This window comes from Microtus oregoni, unplaced genomic scaffold, assembly GCF_018167655.1.
Source record: "Microtus oregoni isolate MIOR12 unplaced genomic scaffold, Mior012 000013F_ref0000133, whole genome shotgun sequence".
Lineage (NCBI taxonomy): Eukaryota > Metazoa > Chordata > Mammalia > Rodentia > Cricetidae > Microtus > Microtus oregoni.
Window position 1 is genome coordinate 41,885,824 of NW_024543072.1, and position 20,640 is coordinate 41,906,463.

The 20,640-nt window shown below is 39.8% G+C and overlaps 2 protein-coding genes across 6 annotated transcripts in view; one reads left to right on the plus strand and one right to left on the minus strand.

Annotated features, from left to right (window-relative positions):
- Window positions 1–20,640, plus strand: part of Ralgps2 (Ral GEF with PH domain and SH3 binding motif 2) — a 143,790-nt gene that overhangs the window by 81,613 nt on the left and 41,537 nt on the right. The gene's annotated exons all lie outside the window — the stretch shown is intronic.
- On the minus strand, window positions 2,230–19,502 carry Angptl1 (angiopoietin like 1). The gene is made up of 5 exons (XM_041662285.1): window positions 19,209–19,502; window positions 13,067–13,912; window positions 6,705–6,898; window positions 4,673–4,943; window positions 2,230–3,002 (listed from the first exon to the last, which is right to left on the minus strand). The coding sequence occupies exons 2-5, from the start codon at window positions 13,884–13,886 to the stop codon at window positions 2,815–2,817; spliced, it is 1,473 nt and encodes a 490-aa protein (XP_041518219.1). The 5' UTR covers window positions 13,887–13,912; window positions 19,209–19,502; the 3' UTR covers window positions 2,230–2,814.

Below are 20,640 nucleotides of genomic sequence, written 5' to 3' on the forward strand. Positions count from 1 at the left end.
TCTTTAATACAGAACAGTAAGAATTATTCATATGTGTTGGATAAAGGAACCAGCAAAAGGAAGGATAGGTTGCCTGGCTACAGATAACTGCACTATAACTTTATTAGTGTTATGTATTACCTCGGTATTTTTGGACTCTGCTGGGATGGCTTGTTTGTTCATCTTTCCTGCCACTTTCTGTAGGAGCATGGCTTGCTAACAGTTAACCTCGCAGAGAACCTTGGAAAGGAGCTTGTTTTTAGACAGACTTTTGTTTTCTCATGGGTGGTTCTAGCTTTATAAGTGGAATAATTTCTTTTTCCATTTCTCATATCACTACTCAGTTAAGTGAACATAAGTGGAATTTCGCCTCAAGCTATATTGGAGTTGCAGCCTTTCCTAGTGTTTATTTTTTTATTACAAAATTTCAAGGTTTTATCTAATTTTGGAGTTCTCTAAAATCTGAAATTTTGAAACATCTCTTCAGAGAAGCCAAGTATTCTTCTGACATTGATGGCCTTCCATTGAGTGCAGGCAGAACTTAAAACTTACAGATAAACTTCATCATTTATCTTAAAAATAAGAAATAGTTTAGATTTTTTTTTTTGTTTTATTTTGTTATCCAAACCCAATCTATATATAGGCCAAAAAAGACCCTTTTCTGAGCTGGGAGTTGTAAGACAGGGTCTGGAGTTGAAGATAAGATTGTCCTGCCTCAGCCTCCTAAATGCTAGAATTGCAGATGTGTGCCTTCTACAGTCAGCTTATTAATACTGCCAGCACATTTTACCTTCTAGCAGCTAGCTTGAAGACAGGTTTATAAGAGTCCGTTCTTATTACAGATAATGCTGCCGTAATTTGGGATTTGTTTGTTGGGTTTTTCCAGCTTTTTGAGACAGGATCACCTGTAGCCTGGGTTACCTTTAAATTCGATAGGTAGTGTGGGCCAGCCTTGAATTCTTGATCCTTCCTCCTCCACCTCCTAAATGCTAAGATTAAAGTTGTGTGCCACCATGCCTAAGTTTATGATTCTTATAGCTATTGACGCCTAAACTTTTTATCACTTTTAAATTATCTGCCTGTTCTAATAGCTGAAAGAGGATAGGTCATGGGTCACTGTAAATTCCTGGTTGCAAATTTGGGCATAGTTCAGTTGAAGACATTTCTCGATTGCCCTACTCTGCTTGCTGTCATTGACAGTGTAGACAGTCTGCTAGTCACCTGTCTGCATCAGCTGTTTACGACAGCAGAGTCGGTCTATTAGTAAGGCAGCTTGGAAATTCATTTGTTTCCTAGTTTTGTATGCTTACTTTCTCCTTCTGTTTTTAATTCTGTTAAAATTCTGTAGGATTTGTCTTTGGTGTAAGATTTGGGTTAAGTTAAATGCTCGTTGATGGCAAAAACTAATGCCAGTGGCGCTGGGCTTTAACTTTGGCCAGAGTGTTGATTTGCTCTGTGATACACCAGAAGCTTTGGTCTGTGGACTTAGATTGTCTGAGTGGCCATCCACGCTAGACCATTCTTCTCTGTGACAACTTGTTGTGCTCATTTTTAGTTCTTGTTGCATTTTCTTTTTAATTAAGCATAAATCTCACATCTTTAAAATTTTAGCTTCACAAGTGAGTTACGGGTTAATCAGCTGTAAGAAGTGATATATTACTGGGAGAAAGCTGTTCTAGAAGGCCCCTAATAAAGGTGTTGGTTGAGAAGCTGAGTTGGACAAATTAGGACTGAGGTTTAGTCACACACACTACAAAGTGGAATTAGTTTGGACCTGCCAGGACTCCACAGGGTTTGTTTTAAGGCTGTTGTAGCCTCACTGTTGAAACTGTTTTAGAACCAGCTGTAAGTATACAGTGGTACTTAGAAAGCTGTCCAGTCTTTTTTACAAGTAACAAGCAGGTTTTATTTATTTATTTTATGTTTGTTTGTTGCCACTGCCATGCCGCAAACAAACTTAGTCCTTGATACATACCAGGCATATACTCTCCCACTGAGCTGTACCCCTAGCCTGCAGCTAGATGTTTTAAGGTAAAGTTCAATAAATGGGATAAGGGAGTAATTAATACATGTAACATCATAATTCAGATATATATATATATATATATATATATATATATATATTAGAAGTGGTATACTGAATATTCTGTTTTGTAATATCATTTTTCTACTGCTTTTGTCATTATATAAAATGATTTTGATATTAGCATATAATGAATGTCAAGAAATTAATCTGTTTTTGGCATTTTCCTTTTAAGAAATGAGGGTGTTATTTATGCATTTTAAAGTGATACATATTGTACTTTGTGTCCTAAATTACTGGAAGAAAATGATTACAAGTAAAAAATGTAATTCAATTTAATAAATTTTTATTCAGTGGAAAAACGTATTTTAGTGGCAAAACTAGAGATCTTTCCCTAATTTCCTGTCTGTATTTTCATAAATAAAATGAACTGCATGACTAAAATATTAAAATTATCTTTTTCACTGAAAGTTAGAGCAATGTTATTTTTTAAATAAATCATTAAGTATCTTAAGCATGTATTTGAATTTGATTCAAAATAAAGCTAAAATTTGTTTTACTTCATGGCATATATTTACATTTACCTGTATTAAGTCAATATAGTTTTTAAAATAACACGGATTTGCATACAAATAATCTTCTGTAGCATCTTAAAGAAAAATGGAGCTGTTTTCACAGATAATTCTTTCAGTCACAGTACAATTTAGTTTACAAATTGTATCTGTAAAAATAAATTGTACCAAGTAACATGTAGTGTTTACATTTGGGGAACCAAAAAGTGAAGTTCTGTGTCATTTCTTTGGAGACTGTCTTCAGTCAATAGGCTTGATCATCATCTGAACTGCCTTCAAGGAGTATGACCCGCCTCTGTATTCAGCCCAGAAAATTCCATCTTGGTGCTTGCTTCTATAATGGCCTCCTCTGTACCATACTCCGTTGAGGTTAGAGTGTGCACAGGCGTTGTACCACCAGCCTCCTTTGTGAAAGTGGGCACAGTTTCCTGCGGGAGAAATAGACATTGAAGTTCAAGTCCATCCACACACGGCACTCTGCACCCTGTCAGGGGTGTGTGCCAGCTGTCTCCATTTGTGTCCATCCCGGTTCTCTCCTCTCTGCTCATGCCACTGGGATCACCTTACTCATTTCACTTTATGCCTACTTTATACATTTACATAAAATTTTATTTTCTTCACAATAGAGTAGATAAAATTCAGTGATTTTGTGTAAGAAATATACAGAGGAAGAGAAAGGAGAGATAGACAGGATTTACTAAGGGAGATGGTAGAGCTTGAGAGAAAATTGAAGTCTAAAAATAGCCTAGCTGGTGCTTAAAGAATTTGTGAACAGAAAGGTAGCTTTTCCAGTCCTGTCTCTCCTCCTCTTCTTTTGCCAGTAAGAAATAAATTAAAATAGTGCTTAGTGTGCTGCTAGGTAAAGTAATAATGTTTAATAAGCTGTCCAGGAAAGGCTCTTATGTGATGTCATCATCTGAATCTCATTATGAAACAGCTTTGATGACTGCCAAGTTCTGTTCCCTACTGCCAAGGTGACATACCCTACAATCCCCTGGGAAGGGATCTCATTGGGACCATGGAGGTTAGGCTGACCTTTGGGTGTGTTCTTGAGGGTCACTAAGGAATGTGGAGGTCAGGCTGGCCTGTGGGCATGTTCTTGGGTGTCATGGGGACTATGGAGGTCAGGCTGGCCTGTGGGCATGTTCTTGGGTGTCATGGGGACTATGGAGGTTAGGCTGGCCTGTGGGCATGTTCTTGGGGGTCATGGGGACTATGGAGGTTAGGCTGGCCTGTGGGCGTGTTCTTGGGGGTCATGGTGACTATGGAGGTTAGGCTGGCCTGTGCGTGTCTTCTTGGGGGTCTTTGGGCCCTGTGGAGGTTAGGCTGGCCTGTGGCATGTTCTTGGAGTTAACCTTGGTTAAGTTAATTGAGGTGGGAAGCTCCGCCTGCTGTGGGTGGTTAACATTCCCTAGGCAGAGGTCTGAGTTGCACGGGAGTGAGGAAAGCAAGCTGCGCCAGTAGCATGCATACTTTCCTGGCTCTGTGCTCTTGATTACGAGTTTGATGTCACCAGCTCCCTCAAGCTCCTGCTGCAGGACTTCCTTGCTATGCTGAACTTGGAGTTGTAAGCTGAGCTGAGCCCCTCAGCCTTTCCCTGCACCGTGAGTTGGTTTTGTCAGTGTTTTATCAGAGCAACAGAAAAAGAAATGAAGAAACATTGCTTGGTCTCCATTTTCTAAGAATATTTATCAGACAAAATATTTACAGGAAAAATAATATAAATAAAGTAACTTATTTACATTATTTTGTCTCCTCTTGGAGGGAAGCTCCTAAGGGGAGAAGTTTATTTCCTTGCTGAATCTCCAACATGTACAGTTCCTGGCATATGGTACCTGTCCAGCTAGTTTGTAAGTGTTAGGCAGAGTTTCATTCCCAAGAGGATGTAGCTTGGTTTTGTTTTAGTTCTCTCAGACCTTGCTTTCCAGAGAACACTGGGGTTGCCTTAGAAATCCTAAAGACAAAGTTATATTATATTCCCTTTGACTATGTCCAAAATAACCTTTCTGAGATTTGAGAAGCATGTAATACACTTTAGTATGCTGGTGTTACTTAATGCACAGAACGTGGTGATTGTACAGCAGTTTGGTTGTTTTACCTGTATACATATCTTTATCTCTGTCCAGTGTGGTGAATTGTTTGCCATTATGCCACATCATAGAATCCCCTGCATTCCCCTGGTAAGTTCCCAAGCGCAGTCTGTAGGATTCACTCTCGGGTTCCAGACGAAAGCTGCTATATTCTGCATAGACCTTCTTCTCACTCCAGTCTTCTAATTCAATCAGCAACTTATAATTGTCTTGATTACTGAGCTTATAAATATTGTCCAGTCCGAGCCAGTACTCTCCATCAATGTTTCCAAACCCTTTCTGTTAATAAACACAGAAACAGGAACATATAGATAAGTATAAAGATAGTAAATGTCACTACAGCTACAAGTTAAGTTTATGCCTGGTGGTGGTGGCACACGCCTTCAATCCCAGTACTAGAGGCAGGGGGAATCTCTATGAGTTCAAGGCCAGCCTGGTCTACAAGAGCTAGCTCCAGGACAGCCAGGACTATTGCACAGAAAAACCCTGTCTCAACCCCACCCACCAAGTTTTTTTTAAAGACTGAGTAGAGTGAGGATACTGTTTACTTAGGGTAATTTGACTTCTGTGGTAGACTGCCTTATTTCTGTAAATTTATTTCAGGGCTACACTGTCACTTTCTTCTTCTTTGCTTTATCTTAATGTCCATACTAATTTATGTAACTTCAAGTGCTACATACAAAAAGAGTAAAGGCAAAAGGCCACAAAATTTATTGATAGCTACTAAAAGCTGACTGAACTACCTCAGTCCTTCAAAAAGGTTCCTCATCACTCCCTCATCCAGAACTGTGTGTCCTCAAAGTATGTGTATATTGTTTCAATGTTAGGCAGACAGTGCATATATAAAACCGTGACCATTGTTCAATCAAAATGATAGTGTGTTAGAACAAATAATCTTTAATTTTATTGTAAGTAAAAAAATATTGTAGTAATCTCTAAAGTTCTCCCTGTGAAAATCGTAAATTGCAATCTGAAAGAAATGGACTACCTTATTTTAATAAGCATTTGACATTGCAAGTTTGTAACAGAATAGATTTAGTAAACTTCATACTAACACTGAAGGTTTGCCTTCAAAAAGACTGCAAGGAAGGTAGGTGTGTGTGTGTGTGTGTGTGTGTGTGTGTGCGCGCGCGCGCACGCGCGTCCATGTGTCCGTGTCCCTGTGTCCTGTTGTAGCAGTAACTTGTTCAGAAATTTCCATCATTTCTGATCTAGATATATTAAGGTTTCATCCTTAACTGCTACTAAAATTTTTCCTAAGACCAAGTAAGCACATGACCCATGGTTACTTCACAGTTTTGAAACAAGGAGTTAGCACTCTAGAAAATCTACTCTTCCTTGTCTGCTGTCCTTACTGATGGTATATACATACATATCTCCCTCACAAATTACCGTTATGAACATCAGAATTACCAGTAGACCAGCTGTACCTCCTCTAATTGGTATTACATCATCTGGTTCTTCCTAGAAATCTGATTGTGTGCGTAGCCCTACCATCCATGTCATGATAGACACTTAAAAATAGTCCAAGAAGCGGTCAATTTTTAGAAAGTGTATACTTCGTTATTGCTTAAATACTACAATATTATAAACAGAAATGAGTTACATAAAAAGTGTAATTGAAGGACAGGAGATATGGCTTAGTGTTTAAGAGTACTCGCTGGTTTTGATTCCCAGCACCCACATGGCAGTGCACAACTACCTGAAACTCCAGTTCCAAGGGATCTGATATCCTCTTCTCAGGACACTGTATATATATTGTGTACATAATAAATGCAGACAAAACATGCTCATACAAATAAATAGGTTTAAAATTGTTAAAGTGGAATTAAGTTATCTTTGTAAAATGTGCGTGTGTGTATAAGGTATCCATAGAAAAGGATCTCAGGTTTTATTTTCACATTTTGACTTTAGCTGTACAGCTAGAGATGGGTATAAACCTTTTGCTAGACAATGAAAATCATAGGGACAGTTATGTTTTACTGCATGGCCTGTTTACTGCCCTGCAAGACCTGCTTGCATCTTCCTGCCCTCACTTACCTTATAATTTTCCCAGTTTCTGAAGAAATTGACAGAGCCATCTGTTCTTTTCTGAATAACAGTCCAGCCCCCAGGATCCAGACTGTTGTCGCACCATAGCTGCATCAGACCATTGCTGTTCTCAGGTTTAATCATGTAAATCCCGCTGGTCGAGTGCCCAGCTTCCTTCGCTTGCTGACAGTCTTTGAATGGTCCTGTAATTTAAATGTTGATTGTTGAGAAATGTAAAAGAAAAGTATTAAATAGTTCTTACCTTCATGGCTTTCTTTACAACAACCACATTTTATCTGCTGTATGCATAATGCTCTGTACAAGTTACAGAAACTAAATTTAAAATATATATTAAAGCTAAATGAAAGGGTGACTTCAGTCCCACTACCCAAAGCCTTAACTTGTTCCATCTCCCATTCTTTTCTGCTTTGTATTTATAAATTTGCTCTCCTAAAACACAAAGAGTATTATGTTGTCTTTCATATTTAACAGGTGTTTCCTTGAAAGCTGTGGCCTTTATTCTTACACTTATGTAGTCACTGGTACTTCGGTTTTCTTCCTCTATCACATGAACATTAAAGTTTCTTCTGATTTTTGCTATAATAATTAAATTGTCCTAAATGACTTTGTCTTTATTAGCTTTACTCTTTTTTTTTTTTAATGCTTACAAAATGCTGCAGGATTGATCTGCTGGTACTACTAAACATTTTCCTGTTGCCAGACTTACAGTGTCTGAACTTTATTTCAGGAGACACACAGTTTATGTTTTCAGTGGAAGTGGAGTGCTTTAGCAGTAGTGAGTATTGTGTTTCCCGTTTGGGAACTCATTCATAAAATGCTAAGAAGCTCTGGAATAAAGAAAATGCAATCCCCCAAACTTCCTCACTTCCCTCACATGCTAAAGATACGCTTCAGGCCAGGTTTTGAGTCACAACCTTTAATCCCAGTACTCTGGAGGCCAAGGCCAGACGTTTGCTACAAGTGCAAGGTGCGCGCAGTGCATCCTGGACTGGCCTCGCTTCAACAGACCCTACCTTCAAACTAGGAGAAAAAATTGTAGGAATGTTGGCCTAACTGTCTTCCTAAAATACTGTCTGAGTTACAGCTAAAAATGATTTCCTATCATGGCTGCCCAGTGACCCTGTATTGGCTTTGCTGTTGCACTGATAGTGGTTGTCAAGGTCATGTGAGGTGGTGCTAAGCCCTCACTCACTCGCTTGTCTTCTGTTCCCGGGTAAATGTTCTGAGTTGCTACAGAGTGTTTGCCCTTTTGTTCCATGGTTCCAGCCATTCTGTATTTTATTCTGTGCACAAACGTCAGAGGACAACCTGCAGGAGCAAGGTCTCCTTCCATCATGTAGGTCCTGGGGACTGATCTCAGGTTGTCAGTCACATGGGCTCTTGCCTCCTAGACATTCTATTTTTAGCCAGCTAAGATTTTCAACTTTTTAAAAAGGACAGAACATGATGTTAATCATTTGTAGTCTGATTTGTACGTTGTGGAGTCCAGAGAAAATACTCTCTAGTTCTGCCGAATGTTTCATCCTGCACAAGGGTTTAAAGCCTTTTATTTTAAAAGTGTGCACAAATTATGATTCAGAAATAAACATGTCAAATAAAGACAAAAGTTTTTAAAGCCATTTGTGCATAAATTATGATTCAGAAATAAACATGTCAAATAAAGACAAAAGTTTTTAAAGCCATTTGTTAATTTTTTACTACTTTTAAATTCTGACATAACCTTTAAATATCTGCAAATAATTTAGTCAAAGTTCTTTTAAAAATTCTGTTCTATAATTATAATAGAATTACTTAAATTTTGAGAAATATGTTACATACATTGTGCTGAGAACATAGTGCTGTCCCCATTTGAGCTTCCTAAGATAATTTTATTATGTAAGTGCTCAGTGTTTCTGTCATTGGAGGGGATTCTTGGGTGGGAAGTGTGAGCTCTTCCTTCTGGGTTGCCCTGAGGATGGCGATGCCATGTGTTGTTCTTCAGACTTGATGTCTGAAGCATCAGTCAAGCTTGTAAAAAATGAATCAGCCTCTTCACTTTAAATTCAAGGAAATAGAAAAGTATGAAAAATCGAGTGTCAAATTCTCTACTCCACATTTTTATATTTCATATGTAACTTACAATTTTTTAAATTGTGTCTGTGCTATAGATTACTAGTAAAAAAATAAGATAACCTGAAAAAATGTTTAAAATGTTTAAACATAAAAGTAAAAAATGCTTTAAGGTTACAATAGGTATCGCATTTTTTCCTCTCAATTTGTTTGGCTCCTTTTTTCTCTTTTAAGGTTTTCTTAATTTTGCATTCATTATGACAGCCTCAAGACAATCACTTTAAATGTTCTTTGCTTCCCTAGTTTACTGAAATTGTTTTTTTTTTTTATTATTATTTTTAAATGGGTTCACTGTGTAACCCAGGTTGACCTGGGAGTGGTGGGGTGTGTAGTACAAGCATGTCTTAGAATCACAACCATCCTGGCTCAGTCTCTCAAATGCTGGAGGTACAGCCCTTGTCGTCTTAACTGGTTTAGTTTTTTCTTTTCAAGTCATGAGTGGATTTGAGGGTTTCAGTCAGAGTATTTAGAGGTTTCCCTCCCTTTTTCTTTGACAGGCCTTGGTTTCCAGATCCTCCTGCCTCAGCCTCAAGTGCTCAGTTGGAGTGTATACATCGTGCTTATTTCTGCTCAGTGCATGGTACTTAACAGAACAGTTGTCACCAGTCACTTTCAGTCCCTTCTTTTCTCTGTTTGTTCCTGGTCTTCACGTGCAGAAGTATGTACTAAATGACTTCAGTACTTTTTTTGTAGTACATACGTGCTCATGAAGATGTTCAGTATGGCTCATCAAAGGTTAGGATATAGTCATTTCTACCACAGAGAATAAGACATTACTGAAAACCCACAAGTTATAAAAACTCATAAACTGAAAATAACAGCTGACTTTAGCCATAAGCATACTCTGAATTCTCCTGCATTACATATGGCACAAAATACTACTGCGCTTGTGGAGAATCCCATTAATTCTCTCCTTTTTCTTTTCCTTGATAATGTAAGAACAACTTCACGATATAGAAGCATGTGTTGTAGTCAGGCCAGAGAAGAATTACATGTCAGAGAGAGTGGGAACTTTAATTCCTACAGGGAGAGAAGTCGCATGCCTTTATCCGTCTGCTGATACATGGTGATGTGTTTGTTCACTCACAGACAGGGACTTTATCTTTCACTGGGCATCGTGGTTTGAACCCATCTGGGGACTCTCAATTCTGATGATCATCATTTTCAGAATTTCTTCAGTTTTCTATTGTTATTTTAAGATGTATCTTTTCTGAGGGGTGGATAGAAGCTTTAGTTTGTAACTTTCCTCCTGTACAAGGACCTGAATTTGGATCCCCAGTGTTCCTGTAAAAACTAGGCAATGTCTGTAATCTCAGCGCTGGGTTGGAGGTCAGAGACAGGAAGGTCCCTGTAGCTCATTGGCCAGCCACTTTAACCAAATCAACTTTACATTTAATGAAAGCCCCGATCTCAGAAAGGTGGAGCTCAGTCAGGGAGGATGCCCAGTGCTAACCTTTTACCACACTTACACAAATGGGATTTTTTTTTTAAATTTAAAAGAATTATGTTTTCTGAATCTAGTACAGGCTAGACTGTTTCCAGGTCCAGAGATAAGCCGGGCGGTGGTGGCACACGCCTTTAATCCCAGCACTCGGGAGGCAGAGGCAGGCGGATCTCTGTGAGTTCGAGACCAGCCTGGTCTACAAGAGCTAGTTCCAGGACAGGCTCCAAAGCTACAGAGAAACCCTGTCTCGAAAAAAACCAAAAAAAAAAAAAAAAAAAAAAAAAAAACAGGTCCAGAGATAGCTAAGCACCCTTGAGGTGAAGTGGGAGGTGAAACAGTGTGGTAAGCATTTTGATTTCGTTTCAGCAGAACGTGGGGCAAGGACCTGAAGTAACAGCTGAGATTTGAGCACGGGTTTGTTGTACTGAAGTTCCATGTATAAAAAACCTACAAGATGATGTTTTCATTTTGTACAGCATTTTCTTGACTTGTTATATAAATAAATACATACATCATTGTTTCTGCTAAAAGTGGTGACGCCATTGACCTAGAAAACTGAGAGCAGCTGCATTTCTGTAATTGTACCTGCCATAGCTTGATAAAATGCAGCTCAGTTAGCTTTCTGTAAATTACATATGAACTACCATACTGATAAATCGTATACATTAAGAGCTTAATAAAACATAAGTTTTAAAAAGGATGGTAAAGGTCAATGCTTTTTCTTTTCTAGACCTAGTGGATAATTTTGTACATGTCTTTGAAAATTAAAGGGTTTGGCTCACTAATTAATGATGATTATTTACCTAATTTAATGATACCCGTATGGTTTCTGCTCTTAACACTTGTTTTCATGAAAGTCTTTAGATTAATCACTTTGAGGCTCTGTGTTATCAAATCATCTAATGTGTTAGCACCTACACTTGAGACATGGTATCCAACTGCCAGAAAGAGGCTTCTGTTTTAGAATGCACTTCCCCTAGATGTGCTGTGGGTTCTTGTAAAGGTAAAATATAACTCAAGCATGTGTGCATTGCAGACACCTCCAGGCCTGTGGAGGTCGGCAAGGGCTTCAAGGAGGACCTTCAGTTTGCATCATTTGATCTCGGCCTTATTTGAATGGACAGAAGTCGCAGAATGCAAGAAAGAAAGTAGATTTGCTTTATTGAAACATTTTTATGAAGGAAACACATGAAAGGAAAATGAGAAAATGAGACTTTTTCTTTTTGTAGAGAATTAATAAGCAGATGTATGGTATATGGATATGTACAAAGGATGCTTATGCCTCTGCTATTTTTGCCGTGATAATTACTTCTAGCAGGAAAACGTTGGTTTGACCAAATAATTATTTTATGGCTTACTTACTCATTCTTCAAATACAATGCTCACAACATGCCAAACTTGGTCCAGCAGGGAGGCAAACAAACAAATCACAGTAACTCCAGTGTATGTAGTGTGGTATAGAAAACAGACTCAAGAAGTGGCCCATGATTTAGAGAAAGAGCCATTTATTAATTAATGTCTGTGAGTCTGGGAAGGCACAGCATTAGTCTCTAAAGCCTTGAGGTAAACCTTGATCACCCAGATTTCAATAGAGGAAGCCTTGGTACAGGAAGTAATAGACTATCCTAATGCAGAAGTCCCGCATCTCTTAAACCAAGAGGCAGTGCTCCACTCAGGAGCAGGCAGAGCCCAGATGATCTTGACATCTTGAGATGTGGGGGACCTCTAAAAGAGTGTCTTGAAGACAGCTCGTTCACGGTATGAACAAGAAAGATGTCAATGGAAAACCAGGGAAATTAGAAGACTCTAGCATGACCGTGGAAGTCCAGAAGCAGGGATCAAATGTTGGTGGGCACCACTGCTGCGGACTGCCACCTTGTGCTGTTTCTTCCTGGCCTTTTTTATGTCCTGCCTTTGCAATAAGTAAATAGCTTCTATTGTTCTTCTGGGCATCTGAGTTTTCCGTTCAGTGTAAGGAAGAAGTTGTCATCTTGTAAAGGGTTTAGGAGCCATCTTGTAAGATGATGCTCACATCAGAGGGACAAAGAGAAACAAAGGAATCTGTTTGTTTACTGGTCCCCCCAGGGTCAACACTCAGCAGCAAAGCCATGAGAAGAAGGAACTCAGAAACTGAGGTAGAGCTCTCAGTATTAGTGTTGGGATTTTTAATGTTGACAAAAACCTTGGTTGTTTCACCTGGAAAATATGAGCCCCTTTTCTTCCTTACATAACAAAGCTAGGTTTTGTGTAGATGTTTTGAAGTTGGGAAAAACAAGACCCAGTATCTAATTAGTCACAGAGCGGTGTTAGGAGTCACACTCCTGAGTGGAGATCGAACACTCCATTGCAGGCTGGAGGAGGAGGAAGAGAGCAAGATGGTAAACACTCTTTTAGATAAGGGTTAGGGAAAGAGCACAGGCGGAAGCAGAAAGGGTTCTGAAGGATGGTAGGAGGTGGAGCTGTGGCTGCAGGCTCAGGTGCAGAGCGGTCTCTCAGTTAGTGCTGCAGTAGCCATTCTTCTCATTGACAGCAGCCTCCATTGTGAGAATTTGGAGGGAAGAGTTCTTTTTCACAGGGAAAAAAACCAAAATTTTTTATGTAAGCACCTAGAAACTTAAGAGCAGGGAGAACAGAGATATTTTATATTAAACCCTAATACTGCTTTTAAAAATTGCAATTTTAATTGAACATGTATGATATCACCACACAAGAACAAGGGCTATTTAAGAGTATTGTTGCATGAATTGGGTAGCATGCCAGCTTCATTCTCCCATTTGACCAATAAGAGATAACTCACCTTCATTGATGAAAGTTACTGCTGGAATCTTGAAAGGACTTTTTGTGGGAGCTGTTGCTAGATCTGGTGGAGGCATTAAGTCTCTGGGATATCCTGGGTCCCTCTGTATCTCATTTCCCCCTAGCAGACCAGGCGTGTGCTGGTGGCTGTTAGGAATGTGTCGTGGCACAACTTGAACAAGAGGGGGAGACACGTGGGTGTCTTGTCGGGAAAATATCCTCAAGCACTGTTCTTCCAACAACGTGATCGTCACAGACTGGTTATTGACAAGATCAGTCAAGGAAGCATATTTCACCTCCAGGTCCCTGTACCTTGTTGCCATCCTCAGCATTTCTGTGGTGATGTTGAGGATTCTGTTTTCCAGCTGGGAGAGCTCCAGTGAATTATCTCTTTTGCGGATGATCTCGTGTAACAGTTGCATGTAGAGCTGAGTGACTCGAGAGTTCATGTTCCGGCTTTCCTTCCTCAGCAGCTTCACCTCATTTACGATGTTCCCATCGACATCCACCACCAGCTGCAGGACGTCTATCTCTCGTTTCTGCCTGGAAAGTACATCCTTCAGGTTCTCCAGGTCCATCCTGGTGATCATGTCTTTAATAGTACCTGCATCTTGACCTTTGGTGTTGACACAGATTGGCCCTGTTATTTTTTGTTCAGGTACCAAGAATGTATATGAACATTTCTTTGCTTCCTCTTTACCATCTGTGGCACGGGGATATCTCCTTTGGGTTATCTTTTTTATTCTGAACTGCCCTCCTTTGCAATGATCAGTGCTCAGTAGAAAGAGTAGCACACCAAGGGTCCAGACAAAAGCCTTCATTTTGAAATGAAGTTGTACCACAGCGTCTTTGGGAAAGCAGTTGAGTGAAGAGAAAATGTAAAAAGAATTAATTTACATGAGGATAAAAATCACATTGAGATTCCATCTCAAACCTGCTAAAATGGCTATTAAACACATAACAAATACTGGCAAGGATGAGGATGAAGGCACGTTTTATACACAAGTAGTAGGAAAGTAAAATAGTATCGCCACTATGGGAGTCAATATAAAGGTTCCTCAAACAAGAAATAGAACAGCCAAGCCAGGCGTTAGTGACTCGATTAGTGCCATTAATCTCAGCACTCAGGAGGCAGAGGCAGGCTGGTGTCTGGGAGTTCGAAGCTAGCCTGGTCTACAGAGCAAGTCCCAGGACAATCAAGGCTACACAGAGAAATCCTGTCTTGAAAAAGAAAAACAACATAAAGAAGAGAAAGAGAAATAGAAACGCCGTGAGGTTGAGCTATTTCACTCCTGGATATCTGTCTTGAAGGACTCAAGTCAACAAACTTCAGAAATATTTGCTCACCTTTGCCTGTCGCAACACCGTTCACTATAGCTGAGTTACAGTATCATCCAAGTATCATCCACCAAGAGAAGGATGTGTGAAGAAAACATGGCATATATACACAGTGGTTCAACCATAAAGAACAAAATTAAGTCATTTGCAGAAAAATAGATGGAATTAGAGTCAGCTTTCTAAGAAAAATAGGCCAGACTCCAAAAGGAAAAATACATGGAACCTAGGTTTTATATAGACATATATGATTTTCACATCTGACATGAAAATAGGAAATTATTGGGGGAAAGAACTAGAGGAGATAATGATTTATGAAAATTATCAAAATGATATACTTGAACAAAAATATTGTGAAATCTATTGTTTTGTACAGTGGATTAAGCTAGTCATTTTTAAACCTTCTGTATTGGTTACTTTTCTGTTGCTATGATAAAAAAACAGTAACCAGAAGCCACATATGGGAGAAAGAAAATGTCCTGGTTTATACTTCAGAGAAAGAGGGAGCTGTCCTAGTGGAGAGGCTTGGTTGCAGGAGCAGGAAGCTGAGAGGTCACATGAGTAAAGACAGCGACCTAGAAGTGGCCCCACCACCAGTGATGTTCTTCCTCCAAGGGCATCTCCTAAACTGCCACAAACAGCGCCACCAGCTGAGGGCCGAGTGTAAGTACATGAACCTGTGGAGGACTTTCTTATTCTAACTGCCAGGGCATCTAAGGGACCACTGAGAGATTGTATTAGTAAATTAGATTTAACTTGAATCCTTAAATTCACTATTAAGTTGGTATTTTGGTATGCGTTTAAAGGTGGGATCCCTATCTCTTGCAGCTCTTTCAGCCATCACCTTATATTGCATTTTTTTTGTTGTTCCAAAACTCATGGAAGTGATTTTTATGAGTGCCCATCCTGTGAAAGGCACACTTTGAGGTTCTATGAAAGCTGTTAAGACCCCCCGCCCAAAAGTGCATTCCTTTAGAAAGCTCACTCTCACGACTATGAAAACAGTACATAATGTGTATAAGATAGTAATTAAGGCATTGCCTGGTTACTACTGCAGTCTCCTAAGTGATCTTACTAGTCAGTGTTTCAGAGTATAGTATTGTATAAAACTAGTTAAGTTGTTTTACAGTAAGCACCACGACTTTTTTTTTAACCTACCAAGTCAAACATTTCAGATTAATAAGAAGTGAACAGTTTTACCATCGCATGGTTTTGCAGTGTCTGCTTTGGAGACTGGAGACAGGATGCTCGCAGTCACTGCAGGTCATTGCGTTTCCAGATTGCAGTCGTGCATGTGCCCTGAGCTTATAGATGATTCAGCAGGTGTCTTCTGTTAAAGTCCAGTGGGTTGTATTTAGTAAAAGAATTCCTAATTTTCAACAGCATTACCAAGTTGGATATAAAGAACCTTTTTGCACCCATGTGTGTGTATTGAAGGACAAAGCCACACTAATATTAGAAACAGCTCTATCTTGAGTTCCCTGGCCTCAGTCAGTATCTGTAGCAGCAAGACTTCAGACTGTGCACATGGACTGTGTCCTGTTGGCTGTGGCAGATAAGAAGTACTTGTTCCTCGGAATCCAGCACTGTAACTCTTCCAAGAGCCTAGACCCCTCCCTTTGTCTTCAGTTAACTCCCAGATGAGCAGTGCAGTAGAGCGGGGAGGGAGTGGGGAAAGCGGATCCATGAGATGGGTTCCTGAGCAAGCTGTTCCCATGGCAGCTTGATGCTGTCTGCTGTTTGTAAGGCCAGCAGTGGGCACCCTGGGGCTTTTCTTACCTGCTTTTCTACCCCAGCCCTTGTTTCTTGATTTCAGAAGCCAGACCCCAAGTTGTTTATACCTAGTGCCAACAACACAGCAGTAACCTAGTGGGGGCTCTTAGGGAGACACCACTCTTTTAGCCCCTTAGCAAGCCATTGTCTTCATAACCAAATGAGGCAGGTGATTCTGATACACACCTTTAATCCCAGCACACAGAAGGCAAAGGGATCTCTGAGTTCAAGGCCAGCCTGTTTTACAGAATGAATTCCAGGACAGCTACACAGAGAAACCCTGTCTTGGGGTGGGGTGGGGGCTGTGGGGACTTAGAGTCTGAATTTCAGCCCAGGCAGAAGACACTAGCGTTGGTGCTTTTAATTAACCACTTCATCTTTTGGCTCTGCTTTCTAAACTACTTTCTATCAGGGAACTAAAAGCAGTATCACTTAAAAAGAGAAGTCCCAGACAGGAAAACACAAGTGGGATTCAAATACTAATCCTGCAGCTTGTGTACTATCATGTCTGTCATAACAAAAGGCATCTTGGTGTGTGCTGCTTGTGACCCTCCCTGTCCTGTTCCTTGGTTGTATAAAAGCACTTGCAGGCCGCTCTTCTGAAGTCGGTGCTGTTGTTGTTAGACCCTTACTTTGCTGCTGCCATTCCTCTGCCATATGGATTCCGTCAGTTGGTGTTTATATAGTCTAACGTAGAACCACACAGACACACTCTGAGCTGTTGGAGACTGCTGCCACCTGCACTCTGAAAGCAAGTCTCCGTGGTTTAGTGCTGTATTCAAAGAGGATAGATGATGAAAGGGAGCAAAGAATGGGAAGAGTGTGGGAAGTTATTTGGTGAAATAATAACATTTACATCAAAGCCTTCTCTGTTGCTGACTGGTGGCAAAAGCACACGACAAGGAGTTGAGTCCTGTCCTCTACTCTCCTGACACTGTGGGAAATACAAACCAGACGCTTTTCATTCCAGAGTGTCTTTTACTCTCCAGGAGTTACCCATACTAAAGCTGATGACAAGTTTATATTTACAGGAAATTTTTGTAATTTAAATGTAACTTTATTTTTTTAAAAAGGGAACAGTTAAAATAGAAGCCATTAGCCTCTCAGCAAAAATATATAACTTTTTCTAAATCTCTTTGTATCATTTTAATAATAGAACATAAACTCTTGACTCGTAAAATACCTTCTAGAATGAAATAAGCTACCTAGGCAAAGAAATTTTAAAATCAAAGCATGAGGACTTTCTGGTGCTTTGATCTATTCTGCCTTGCATTACTTTGGTTCAGAAAATCAGTCATACGACCTAAGATGATATTAAAAGCTCCTTATGTTGTGTTTGTTTTATGCTTCCGTATTACAGCAGCGATGATCTCTTTGGCCTTCAAGCAGAGTTAGAAGACACATTCATAAGTGGTAGACTACATATGTCATGCAAAGAACTGATTTTTAAATTTGTTTACTATGACATTTTCTAAAAATGCCCTCTTATTTAATGTTTCCCACATATGCTCAGTTTTAAAAGTGAAAGATCCGTGAGTGACTCTGCATTACCTCGTAAAACCTTTCTGTTTATGTTAAGTTTTTCCAAGGTCCCAAGAGAATGTTACAAATTAGTTACAGTACACTGAAGCTTGGATCTGCGCCTTGCCTGCTGGTTTCTAGAAAGAAAGAAAAAGTTTGTGCAGTTGTATTCATTTTCTTAGTAGTGCTTCTCTTCATGGCTGCTCTGACAAGAAATAAATGCCCTGAGACATGAAGTTAGCTGGAGAAATACTGGCCAGGTGGATGAAGTCCTTCCTGATTGTCACGTGTGTTTGAGGAACTGACCTGAGAATAGCCCTGGGAATGTCTCCAAAACAGTCAAATCATTATCTGTGCTATACACACACACACAAACACACAATGCCTACTTAAAGCATTAGAAGACCTGGTGTTGAATGAGGTCCTGCTTTTATCATGGCCAGCAATGACAGAGATGACAGTGTTTCGAATTGACTATGACATGGAAATTTTGTCAGACTTTCCTGTAAAATATGTATTTAACAGAGCTCTCGGAATTGAGTTTTAATAATGAAGTTGAAAAAACAAAACTGAACATTATCATTATTTGTTGAAAATTCTTACCTCTAAAGATTAATAAAAGTCAGAGAACCCTCCCATCATAATAACAAACTTGGCTGTCTTTTGGTGTTGAAACTTATTATTGGTAAGTAGTAATTTCATAACCCTTATGATTAACAGGCCCCGCTAGAATATTCAGGAACACTGCATCTTAGGTATAGTTAAGACAGGCTTTTGACCTTTCACCTTTTTCCAGTAGTTAAATCCTGAGTTCGTATTGTTAATTCTGTGACCCTAATATTCTCAATCCTGACCTCAGGTTTGCATTATTTATTTGTAACTAATTCAAATTAGAAGCAGTTTTAATCTGTTGTGAAAATGAAATTTCTGTTGTAGGTAAATTTAGGAAACTCTAAAATGATTAATCATAACAAGAAATACCGTCATAGGTTAACTTAAAGTCTCATAAGAGTTTTGTTCTGTTGTGATTGAGATTTTGTTGCAAACATTCAGCCAACTGGCTCTTGGCTTTGTTTTGTAGCCATACTTTGAAAATCCCAATAGTCAGTGCACATCTTTACACACACACACACACACACACACACACACACACACGTCCGGAAGAGAAACTCGCCATGCTCACAAGTTCTTTAGTTTACGTCCTTTGTTGCTGACTGTTGTGCTGCGTGAGCCTTTGGCATTAATGAGTTACTTGTGGGATTCCCTAGTGTCGCTGAAGCGTTTGTTTTCATAAACCCAGCATGAATGTATCTGTCTATAGTCACTCTGGCTCAGACCTCAGCAATACATTAACCATCATGAGTACTTTTCTACAGAAAGATACAAAACAAAACCTTCAGATGCAAATCAGCATCTTCTAGAGATCCTTGGGAGATCTCATAATTTCTAGTACAAAGGAAAATTAGGCATTTAACATAGAATTTTGAATAAATATAAGAGAAACATTAAAATACCTTTTGTGTCTGCTGGAAAGTAAATCCGGAAACTTCGTCCTTACCCTTGCTCTCTAAAAGATCAGTGTAGAAGTCTGTTGGTCTCTGACTTCAGTGGCAACTGCATTTTTCTTTCTGACCGTTGAATCCAAGCAATAAGGAACTTGGTTTTGTAGTACTACTTTGACAGGCCACCTGTGTAATTTGGGGCTGTCTGTGGACTTTCTCTAATCCAGCAGAGAATGCATTGTGCTGTGCTGTTTGCAGCATGGAGAAGCTTCAGTAACCAGCCGCAGCTGACAAACTGTCCGCACAGCACAGTACTCCGCAGAGTGATTCCCTCTTGTTCTCAGTAGACTCAAGTTCAGCCCACATATTACGTCATTAAAAAACTGCTGGAGCCGGGGAGGGGGTGGAAATCTCCTGCTTAGGATTTCCTCTATGTGGGGAGGGGGAGCTGGAGCAGCGGGAGGTTGAATAGCTCTGAACAAGGAGAGATTGTGTGCAGGTTGAAGGAAGGGCACCATCTGGAAACAGACTATCGTAGTTCAGCAGGCAATTATAAAATAAACATTGTAGTCTGCTGGCCACAGAGCTTTTGAAAAAATAGCACTCCACTTTAGAAGTAGCGTTGAGCTTAGGGAGCTAGACTTTCCCGGGAAGCAGCCACCTAACATTCAATCATGTACAGCCTCGGGGAATGTCTAAACATTTTATTCCAGTGTTGCTGTTTCAGGACATTTTAAACTCTCAAGATATTGTAACGAATTATGTAATGTTTCTTAAAAGAAAACTGCATTTATAGCTGGACCTTTAATCCCAGCACCCGGAAGGCAGAGGCAGTCGGATCCCTATAAATTTGAGGCCAGCTTGGAATGCACACAGTAAGCTCCAGACCAACCAGGGCTAATGAGTGAGAACCTAACTCAGGAAAAAAAAAATACACACACAAAACTTGCTTTAATATGTAACTACCTTAAAACAAGTGAAATTGATGATAAATCTAGTGAGGTTTTTTAATCTTCAATTCTGTGTTACATAATTAGTGCTTCTTTCCATCTTAAGTTCTCTGTTATGTAATAATGCTTGCTTACAAAATTATGCCTGTCCTAGTTAGGATAGTTGTCGCTGGGAAGAAACACCATAACCAAAACAACTTAGGGAGGAAAGGGTTGATGTGGCTTACACTTCACATCGCAGTCCCTCAGCAAAGGGATTAGGACCCGGAGGCAGGACAGGTGCTGCCTACTGACTTGCTCCTTCTGTCTTCCTCAGCCTGCTCTCAGAGCACCCACCAGCCCAGGGGGGCTGGGGCCTCCCACATCAATCACTGATTAAGAAATTGTCCTACAAATCTGCTTACAGCCAGATCTTAAAGAGGCATTTTCTCAATTCAGGCTCTCTCCTCTCGTATGACTCTAGTTTGTGCCAAGTTGACTTAAAACTAGTCAAT